Source organism: Neopsephotus bourkii, unplaced genomic scaffold (genome assembly GCF_033783945.1).
Source record: "Neopsephotus bourkii isolate Nb327-2 ecotype Australia unplaced genomic scaffold, CSIRO-AGI_Nbou_v1 NB_1765, whole genome shotgun sequence".
Classification (NCBI taxonomy): domain Eukaryota; kingdom Metazoa; phylum Chordata; class Aves; order Psittaciformes; family Psittacidae; genus Neopsephotus; species Neopsephotus bourkii.
The window spans coordinates 2269954-2281307 of record NW_026902239.1 but is presented as its reverse complement, the minus strand read 5'-3'; the positions used below and the strand labels follow the sequence as shown (position 1 = coordinate 2281307).

Here is an 11354-nt window from a genome sequence, read left to right as displayed (position 1 = left end):
GCCATTTAAAACACATCAAAAAAAAATTAGCTATGTTGTCAGATTGATAAAATAGCAGGCACTAAAATAATTTATATTACAATTTTTAAGATCCATTTGAAACCATTTTGCTTTAAAAGTTTCCATTTCTTCTGCTATTCTTATCTGCTCTTAGCAAAAAAAAAACAACTCCGGCAAATCCTTGGAGGTTCCTCCAAGAAAAAGTTACGTGGGAAGTGGTGATCCTGTGAGATATACTTTCCAGGGTTGGTGGCCTTTCTGACAGCTGCTGGGACACAGCCCAGCCCAGCGAATTGCTGCTAGCCAAGCCATGGTAGAATAAGGCTTCTCCAGCAAGCAGCTGCCAGATGATGGCCAGAAGCCCAGGAGAGGAGCTGCGGCTCAGCACCAAGGCCCTCCTGGACCAATGGGGTAGCCCAAGAGGAAGGTTTTTCAACGTGAAATGGGATCTTACTTGCAGGTCTACCTCCGTGGATAAGGCCTGCACAAATGTTTGGGCTGACATGGTAAAAGAAGGGAAAAGGGCTGGGGAGGGCATCACGCTCGGCTCTGGAGAGCTGGGCCAGGGTGTTGTTCCCCAGGGTGGGAAACCGAGGCCTCCCCGAGGTCGCCAGGCCCCTAGGCGCGACACCAGCGGGACATGTTTCAAACACTAAGGCGCCGCGCTTGAGGCAGTACACCCGTGCGGCCTGACGCCTGCTCGCCCGGAACTACCCAGCTGCAGTGATCCGCCTCCCGCGCCCTTCCAACCAACAGGGGGCGCTCTTGCCGGCTTCATCGTCACAGGCAGCCGCCCTCCCGCCCCGCGCACGCGCTCCGTCGTCCCGTGCCGGAAGCGGAAGTGGTCGGCGCCAGCCCCTGGAGTGAGAGCCGCTGACTGCTATCTGTCTCTCCGTTGTTGCTGCTGCGCGTCGCCCGCCCACCCGCGTGATGGCGGCCACGGCGCTCCCCCCGCTGCCGCCGCAGTTCAAGAGCATCCAGCACCATCTGCGAACCGCGCAGGAGCTGGACAAGCGCGAGCCGGTGGTGGCGTATTACTGTGAGTGAGGCGGCCGCAGCGCCGCCCCTCCGACCCCGAGTTTAACTGGGCCCGGCCCGGCCCCTAGCATCCCGGCGTGTGCCGCGTCTGGGTGCAGACCGCCGCCACCCTCACCCCTCTACCCCCGGTCCTTTTCCGTCTGTCCCTCTGTCTCGCTGGGTTCCGCAGAGAGCCCGTGGGATGTACGCAGAAGAGAGTAGGGGGAGAAGCCCCACCTCTCAGGGCGGTGCGGGGCGTTCACCGTCTGCCGCTTCAGCTGCTAGCCCGAGCTCGCTTTTCATGTATTCTCTGTTTTTACAGTTAAGCCTCTTGGCAGTCTTTGAGGGTATGCCAGCAGCCTGAGTACATAGTTGTATGCACAAGTCTTCTGTCTCTGTTAGGATAGACTTAAGAACATTCTTTTCAGATTTTTTGGCCTGGAAAGACCTTTCTGGCCTATGTCTCAGTTGGCAATTTGGGTTTGAGCACCTTTAATTCTTTTACTAGTGCTTACTTTATTTTCTGTGGGACTTTGTCACTTCTTCAGGGGAAGAGTAGGTGGTGCTTTTTTTGTTGTTTTTTGTTTCATGGAAGGGAGCACAGCAGAATCTTACAGTAACTCTTCAAAATCAGTATGTAGATTTGTCAAGCTAACATGGTTTCTAAGCTAATGGTAATTGGGGTGGTTTTGTAAGCCTTTGTAAAAGGCTTTCCCCACCAAATTAAGAAATGCAGGTGTGTTCTTAGTAGTCTTAGATTTATGTAGCAGTTAATCACAACACTTGGAAAAAATGTAAGACTAGGAGCTCACCAGAAATGTTTGTTATTTTCTCTTTATTGAGATCTAAGGAGGTCATTTGGTGGGCTTACTTGGCAATAGATTGTCTTCAAAAAGAGTTGGATAAATAGAGGTAGAAGTGCTAGTTCAATCTGTAAGGCAGTCTTAACTTTAGAAGCATGAACTCATGGAATTCAGGCTTCAGAAAAACTGAAAAAAAACCCCAACTGTCAGCTCAGTGTCAGAAGGATATTTTTAATGTTGATGTGTTAGGCAGGAATACTGTCCTAATGTGAAGTGCCACCAGAGAAGCGAGACAGACACACACTAGAACACTGGATGTTCTTAATAGTACTCGCTCTTTTTTTACAGGAGAAACACGGGACAAATCACACTTTGTGTGGCAAGAAGCACCTGCTAATCAAGTTGCCCTAGGGGTTTTTGGTTTTATTTCTTTGGGGTGTTTTTAATCAGATGTAACACCCTGCCTGGGTATACAATAAAAATGTTAGTATTTAGTGTAGGCAACAAAATACAAGTCTATTTTAATTTTAAAACAAATGTTTTTGTGCCTGATCTCTATTTATCTTAATGTCTTTTCTGTTCTGAAACTTAGTGTACAGAAAAATAAACAGTGTTGAATAATTATTATTTTGTGTAAAGTTCTGTGCATGGTCTCTCCTAAGGAGCCTGAAAATCTGCATATCTTTTTAGTTTGAGTACTTCACATCTGATTCATTACTGAGTTTAATGAAGACTATGTTCTAGAGACGTTTCTCAATACATCATAGATAAAGGAAAAAGCAGTGACACCTCTTTTTCAAGTCAGATCTTGCTTTGGATTCTTTGTTCTTTTAAATACACAAAGGAGAATAATATTTTTAGGTTTTGAAAGCAACACATTTTATGTGAAGATAAAACAACATTTCTCATCAGATGTTTTGCTGAAAAAAAAAGTGAATATCTCTTTGCTGAACCTTTGAAACGTTTCAGAGGAGCTCTATAAATTTGGTCTGTGTGGAAAAAGTAGTGTGTGGAAAAAGTTTTGTTGTGTGGAAAAAGTACTGTAAAGAAAGCTTGATGTGTGCTGGAACACGCCAGGTGTGGTGTTTGTTCTGTGCTGGGGCTGCTCCACCAGCCTCCATGTCTTGGGACCGACAGGGGTGGTGTGACACAGGAGCCAGCTGAGGGGACCCTGCGGTGAAAGGTCGTGTGATAGGACAGTGTGTGTTCTATCACAAGGCTGTTTGCACAGAGAAGAGGAAGGTGTTTATAGCTATGGAATATTGCCAGAAGTGGTCTATTCCTAAAAAAAAAGCAGCTTTGGTCATAATATTAATGTTTCCATGGCGCAGTAGTTTCAGTATGGGTATATGTTTCCTAAGTTTTGATTTATGTTCATTTTAGATCAATTTCATCTGTATATTTCTAAGAATAAGAGCTGTGATGCAAACTAATTTGAGTATCAGCAGCAAGTGAACTCTGGTAAGTTGTGTTTGCAGTGTAAAACACTACTTTCTATAGCTTAACAACACAGTTCTGAGGAGGAGCTGCTTAATGCTCATATTAATATTTTTGTCTCTCTTCAGCATCCATTTGTGCTAGAAGCGTGCTCTCAAGGATGGGAATTTGAATAGCAGTTACACATTTTATTTGCATACACAATATTAAATCTTTTTTTTTTCTGTTTTTTTTGTGTACTTTATTTGAAGCATTAAATTAGTATAAACCAGCACTGCCACCTATAGAAGATAATATAGTCCTTCTCAGGCCTCTCATTTCCAACTCTCATGTGCTTCAGAAGCAAGCATTGATCTAACTGTATGATGAAAACCAACAATAGGCTATTTGTCAACCAGGTCAATTCATTACCACTTACATAGCTGTGCCCCACACAGAAAAAGACAAGGAACAAGACACAGTGGCCTGGGGCAAAGATAGGACTCCTGCTTTTTTGATATTGCTGGCATATGTTGATTTAAAGAAAGTGTAATTTGGTTAACATTAATTTCTGTTTTATACAGTGTGGATAGCTACAGCATGGATGATTTGTATTTTTTCAACTGCCACATAATTTTCCAGATGAAAGATAAAGGGCAACAGTGGTGCTCTTGTGCACCGTAACACATCACAGACACTTATAGTTGTGGTGCTTGCTAAAAATACTGCAAAAATTAAAAAAATGGTTTTATCACAGGTAGCTATGTGTATTCCTTACAAAGCCTTTATGCTGAACTCCATTTTTAGCTTTCAAATTCAAAGCAGCATATGTTCAGTAGCTTTATATTTTGTTTGACCTAACTGCTGTTAGTAGATGGACATAATTAATTGAAGAAATAAAATACATATTTATTCCTAACAGTAAGTACCATAAATTTAGTTGGTTAGAACGTAAACTGTAGAGAACTGAAGAAACAAAGTTTTATTTTTTTTAAGTTGTACAAGATTTGATCTCACAAGATAATTCTCCTTTTAAAGAGATTAAATACTTTATTACATGTTCAGCGCTCTGGTAACCTACCATCTTCTTTTAGAATACATACCTCCCCATATGCTTCTTTTCCTCATGTTTCATGTTATTTTGTTAGTCATTGTCAGTAAGTATGTAACCATTTCAGGCTCAGTAAAAGTCAGCTCATTCAATAGATACAAGGGAATACCAATAAAGGCTGCTATGTTGATGGCCTAGCAAAATGAAAATAAGCAGTTCCTGGCCAATAAAGTAACTTTATTATGGTTAAAAGCTTACATGAGTCTTAACTGTTTGACTGTTTTGAGATGCTATCCTGTGAACACAAGGAGGCAGGCTTTGATTAAAAAAAATATCTGGCGTGTGTAATAACTAAAGAAATTATATGTGTAACTGTGTCATAGGCAGTTTGACTCAGAAGTTATTTTTTTCAAAAAATTGCAGGGTTTGAGAGGTAGCTGTGTCTTCTGGAAACTTCCGGTTTAGCATTTAAATCAAGATTTTCCTTAATAGCTATTTCTTCAGCCTTTCAGTAGTGTTAAGCTCTTTTCAAAGATGATTAGTAGTTTATCTGTACTTAGTGGCCATTGATGTTCTAATTCAGAAGTATTGCAAGAATGCCAGAGTTGCCAAAAAAGCATTCATGTTCAGTCATACCTAACATCCTAACATACAATGTTTGGATATTCAGTGAACGCAACATGAAAAACTGTGATTCCAGTAACTTCTGAAAAGCAGTGCTGTGATGGTTTTTGCTTTACAGTCTACTAAACATCAGAAAACATTCATATGAGAACAGTAGACTTGATCTGTTTAGAAAAAGTGTGGAAAATGTACAATTCTCAAATTCTTGATATAGAAAATGACCAGAGAAATCCTTCTGAAGACTCTTACTGTGGTGTTGACACTTCTGGTTTTGTGGGATTAAGCAGAAAATAAAAGGAAAAGACTTTTTTTTTTTCCCACCCCCACAACTAGTTGACATCCTCATCAATCAGAAGTCATTCAGCTTTTGGAAAAACCCATCTGTTAAATGTGACTGGCTGTTTACTTTCAACTTTAGTCAAGACATCTATGAAATAAGCTGCTCACTTGCATACCAATTATAAGACTTTTTTTTTTTTTTTTAATTTATTAGGGAAAAAAGAGATGAAAAACAAAGTTCATGGCCTGACTTGGAACTCGGGGGCGGGGGGGGGGGGAACCATTACTGTGTATTTTTACAACTGCAATACTGTTAATTTTGTATTTATCCTTCCTCAAAGGAGGACTAATAACAGACAGATATTTTTATTGAGCTTTTAATTCATTGAACTTTTGGTTGTGTCTTGTTACATTTTTGAACGAGTAATCTGCAATTATTGATGGAAATTCTTGCAATTCTTGCAATTATTGATGGAAATAACAGTAACTGGTGTTTGCTGTATTTCACTTCAGAGATTCTGCACATACTTACTGACTTCATTTAACTGGGACATTGTGGAATTTGAAATGCATGAAATAATGTTCTTATTTCTTACCTAGTAAGATCAGATTCCTGAGCTTTCCAGTTTATTTTTTTTTCTGTACTAGTTTTATATCCATTTCTAGAAATACATTTTTCCATCTTCTTGTATTGCTGGTGGCAGAAGACTGTTCCATGCGCTACTAATACTACAAATGATTTAAAGCCTATTATTACAGATTACATACTGAAGAATAGATTTAATCTGTTCTTTACTCAGGATAAGTTAATTGGTTAAATATTTAAGAAGTAGACATCCATTTCATAATGTACAGTAAGAGCTGCTTAGATTGTGATGTGAGTATAAACTAAAAATATTTCTCAATATTTTTCCCCCCCTGTGCCTTCTATTTTATTTTTTTTTTCTGTCTTCAGTCTTAGCTTGTTTGCTCTGATTTGTGTCAAAGATTTATAAGTGGGAAAACTGGTTTGCTTGCAGAGACAGAAAAACAGTAAGAGGTGATTGGAATAACAGTGATAAATATATAAACTGCACAGTTCTCAAAGCAGACCGTGGGTAGAAGCAAAAATTTAAAATTATGTTAACTATTGTGTAGTACTTTTGGCACTTGCTTTGATCACATAGGTAATATGTAAAAAAAATCTGACAGAGGGAGGAATGAGAAGATAAAATAGAACAGGTGTGCTCCAGAGACTGAAACTTTATTTCTGAGGTATGTATATTTGTATAAATAATTTCTGAGGTATGTATGAAACTCCTGAAGTTCAACTGTACACAGTTAATACAATAATATGCATTTTTCTACCATAGAATTCACTTTTTTTTTTTTGGTGGATCTTTATTCAACTTGAATTTCTGAAGTAGAATTCAGAATTGTCCTTTTCCTGCCTCAGGTTTGCTGTTGTTTCTAAAGAAGGAGTGCATCAATATCAGGATTCTAATTTGCAGAATCAGAAAATTGTTGAGACTGAAGGGAACTTGGTACATCACCTGGTCCAATCCCCTACTCTTAAGCATGATCACTAGCACATGTTAGTTAGGACTGTGTCCAGGCAGTTTTTTAATATCCCCAAAGATAGAGACTCCACAGCTTCTCCAGCCTTTTCCAGTGTGTGGTTATCCTCACAGTAGATTTTTCTTATGCTTAAATGCAGTTTCCTGAATTTAATTTTGTGCCCATTTCCTCTTGTCCAGTCACCAGGTGACACCAGGAAGGGTCTGGCTTTGGTTTTGTGCTCCTCTGACATCCTGCCCACATCAGGTGTTTATTCACATTGATAAGACACTCTGAGCCTTTTCAAGACTAAGCAGTCCCAGTTCTCTGCCTGTCTTGGTATGACAGATGTTGGTAGCCCTTCATCAGCTTGGTGGCCCTTCCAGTGTCTCATACTAGATGCCCAGAACTGGAGCCAGTACTTCACATGTGTCACACCAGTGCTGAGTAAAAGGGAAAAATCACTTCCCTCAACGTGCTGGCAGTGATTCTCCTAATACAGCCGTGGATGCTGTTAACAGTTAAGGTCAGGGGTGCACTTGGGAAACTGATCTCATGGTTATGCCCATCTAGAGTACTTTGGTTCAGCTCTCAGAGGACTTTTAAGAGTATGAAATAGGTTTCTTCCAGTTTAAACTGGAGAGTGTGCCACAGTCATACTTCAGATTTGTGCTCTAATCACTGCAAGCTGGTTTATCCACAGGACTTGACCATAGCTAATCTAGAGTAGCTTCCTTCTCCCCGTTTGCCTTCTTGAGATCTCAGTTATTATGGAATCATACAGCTAAGGTGTGGTTTGTTTTCTAGTTCAGTTAGAAATATTTCATTTTCTTTATTAGACTCTAGAGACAAGCCTTGAAAACTTTAGTGTAAATAAACTTAAACTAAATAAATAAGCTTAAATATTGTTGAAAAACATGGAAACCTGTGAATTCCACATACAGATCTCTTAATCAAATTTTACAGGGCCAAAATGCACATTGAAGAATGGCTGCATGGAATATGCCATCATTTCCTAGAATTCATATAGATACTATTGGATTAGTTGTTTTGCCATCTAACCTTAATAATAAATCTTCTTTGTAACTGCAGATTGTTTCACCTATTTGTTTACAAGTTGCTGTTCTTCAAATAATAGCAAATGCTAATGTAATGTACTATAACTTCCAGTCATTTTAAGTAAGAGACATTTTACTTGAGACAGTTTTGACTTGACAAGTTTGTCTAGCATGTAAGGTAACCTTGAAATATATCGCTATCAATCCATTTTCCTCTGTAGGATTTAGAATAATATAAAATAATTGGAGGTGAAGAGTCATGATACTACTTTTTTGTTGTTGTTATTATGAGTTTCTTAATTAAATTTCTATTTAGTCTTCTTCCCTCCAATTTTGCCTCAGACTTTTTTTTTTTTTTTTTCAGTTTTTCTGTAAGCTAATGTTACTTGAAAATAAATATTTAAAAGTAATTTGTTTTCTCTGGAATGTTTCAGATTTTGACTTGATGCTGCCAGCCTAATACCTTGCCTTTTGCCAGTTTCCTTCATCATCTTATTATGAACAGGAGGTATAAGGCCCTTCAGAGTTGGTTTGACAATGCTGTTAAATCTATTTTTTAAAGTCTTTGAATTCAGACAATTTGGATTTAGCCATGTAGAAGTAACATATATTTATGATCTTCATGCAGAAATTACATGAATGAAGTGTGATAATGTTAATGAAAACAAGAATATACCATTTTTATATGAAATGTTTGCAGTAGTTGAGTGCAATCCAGTTTAATGTTTTCTTGTCCCTTGCTTCCCATATTTGTACTGTCTTTCTGTGCCAAGCAGTTAACAAACATTTTTCTGTCATTGGTTTGACAAAGGGAAGAAGAAGGTGTAGAATATGAATGAGTAATAAATTATGGCCTGAAAAAGCTTTCATCCCTTAATCAAAATCAAAATATGGCTGAGGCTTGTGGCAGTGGTTTTGGTACTGTTTAGTGTAATCTGTTACTATCAGTGCCAGAAATCTTCCAGTTCCTAATTTTTTTTCTCTATACCAGAGAACTAAATATGTGTGGGCAAAAAGAACTGTAATCTTTTGATCCTGTTAGATGAGGAAAAATTAAAATGGATAGTAGGGCAGAATTTAGAAGATAGAATCAGGCTATTGTGCAGGCTTGCTGGCTGGAACTTTTGTTCTCCAGTATTTTTACTTGGCAGAGAGTTAGTTTGAAATGGGAGTGAGGGGAGTTTCAGTTGTTATCCAAACATAATTCTGGAATAACTTACTGTGTATTAGGAATGAATGCCTGGCACATACTAAAGACAAAATTCTCGCTCTGAAATTGTGCTGTGTATTAGCAAAGGAAAAATAACATGGTATTACGTGACAAATAAAAGCAGAGAAGTTTCTGTAAAGCTCACTGTATAATTCCATCCAGCACACCCACACTTAGTATTTGCTGAAGAGTGATTAAGGGTAAAAACTCAAGACGTAAATTTTGTAGTTATCTTGGCAAAACATTTTTCTGGGAATGATTACTTGCCAAGTCTTTATGAATTTGAATATAAATGTCGTGCCTGCAAACTGAGAGCAAACCCTCTTGTAGTTAATAATTGGCAAAACAGTTCTGTCTTTGTGCAGAAAAGATTACAAGTGACTTTAGATCTACTTAATAATTAATATTTTGACATTAACTCTTGCAGCCTCCTTTACCTCCTTAGTACTTTATGCATATACTACTGCTGTCAGCTACAAAAATGTTTTGCTACTTGACTTGGATAAAGGGGGCAAAATATACTATTTGTGTCTGTTAGGAAGCCAAGTGCATAGAACAAGCTGAAAAAGAAACAGTAATTACATGCATTTGTTTGTTTCCAGGTATTCCAGATCTTCATCACAAATAGTGAAAACAGATGAGAATTACAGGTCACTTATTTCCAAGATCATCTACATTTTTAGTACTTCATTTAGGCTTTAAAAACTTGTAAATATTTGAAGCTGCAATGTATAGTTTTATTTGTCTCTCTATATCACAATTTTCAGCAGCTTGGCTTTTCACAGAGGAGATGTTTCATTGGAAGTTACCAGGCAAATAGGTCCTGTAAGTCTAGTTGTTTGCAATATATTACTGTGGTCATTACAGACATGCACTTTAAACATTTTTTGGTATATAGAGAGAATTTCAGAAGAGAAAACTCTGAAATAATTTTGATGTAAAATGGCATCTCAAGCACAGTATTTTTAAAAGGTGAAATAACACAATTGTAATACAGAATGCTAAGAGGATTTCTTTCTGTGGTGTCCATACCATTCAGGAGATTAACTCCTAGTTATTAGAAATTGAACCACTCACATTAAAGCAGTTTTTGTGGCTTAACAAGCACAGTAATAATACATTCCACTGCTTTTGCAATATTACAGAAACCAGAACAGCTGTATTTGAAGGAATGAAAATAATTACTCAGTTTTCTTTCAGGTATGGGGGAGGGGGAAAATTGAACTCACGTTATATTCAGCTTTCTCAGCAAAAATGTTGGTTGTAGGTGGCAAACTTTTAGCCTCTTGCTTATGTGTTCTTTGCTGCTGAGATTGCCTGTCAACATAAACATGGAGAACAGTTCTTTGACCTTTAGCTGCCAGTTTAAAATTTCACTTGTGATAATAATGCAGGAAAACTATGTTTTGCTGAATGCTACTGAAAATTCAGGAATGAAGTGAGTATTCCATTTACTGCAGGTTAGACAGGAAAAGGATATAATACATTTTCTTCATTGGATCAAAGCATATCTTACAGTAAGGATACATGATAGTAATATTTGTGGGATAAACTGCACACAAAGACCAAAGATACATAAGAGACTTCTGGCACCTTAATTAGCAAAGTTAGTAGTACGAAAACCAACACAAGCGAACATGGTTTTATGGATAGCTTTCATGTAGAACGCTTGGGACATTTCAGAATCAAAGAGAAGGATGACAAAATATGCAGTCATGGAAAGACTTGTGTTTGGAAATAATGAAGATTCTTTGCCTTAGGAATAAGACGTAATAATAATACACAAAAATGCAAAGAGTAGAACTAGTTAGTAGACACTTTTTCCTGTTGTCTGTAATAAGGCAAGGGATTACGTACTGCTTTTAGACTCACGTATTTCTCTTCATGCAGATAATTCCAAAAGCAAAATTTCAAAACATTAAAAAAATTATTTTTATTTCAGTAGTGTCTGTAGAGGCCAATACCAAATTATTTCTGCCTCTTCCTGTACTATTTTTTCCAAATAAATCCCTAGTTATTTCAGATCAACCATTTCACTTGCTGTCTACTTGATAAGTTTAATGATTGTCGATAGAGGGTTTCAACCCCAAGCCCCATTTTTGTCTACAGCAGCACTGAGTAAATAAGTTTACTTAAACATACATAACCTTGTTTATCACTGGTGATTTTCAAACTCTGTGAAGTATACTTCTCTGTTGTCAGTTCATCAATTGAAACTGACATTGCAAGAGATTTTGACTGGTAGGATATGGTTTGCATTTTATGACCTGTGGGTTTCCTTGTATTTCATTATAATCAGGTGGTTCTATCAATGGCATTTGAGTCAGATCCTCTTTCATTACTGAAGGCTACTAGGTGTT

The 11354-nt window shown here is 38.0% G+C and overlaps 1 protein-coding gene across 5 annotated transcripts in view; it reads left to right on the top strand.

The window, feature by feature from the left end:
* Positions 1 to 814: 814 nt before the first annotated feature.
* Positions 815 to 11354, top strand: part of VTA1 (vesicle trafficking 1) — a 36779-nt gene continuing 26239 nt past the window's right edge. For 2 of the 5 annotated variants that reach the window (XM_061378296.1, XM_061378295.1), the window contains exon 1: positions 817 to 1039. In XM_061378296.1, coding sequence (XP_061234280.1) covers positions 931 to 1039 — 109 coding nt within the window. In that variant the 5' untranslated portion in view covers positions 817 to 930. Of the gene's footprint in view, positions 1040 to 1159; positions 1236 to 9596; positions 9645 to 11354 lie in introns of those variants that run through there. The other 3 variants (XM_061378300.1, XM_061378298.1, XM_061378299.1) reach the window with 3 other exon arrangements.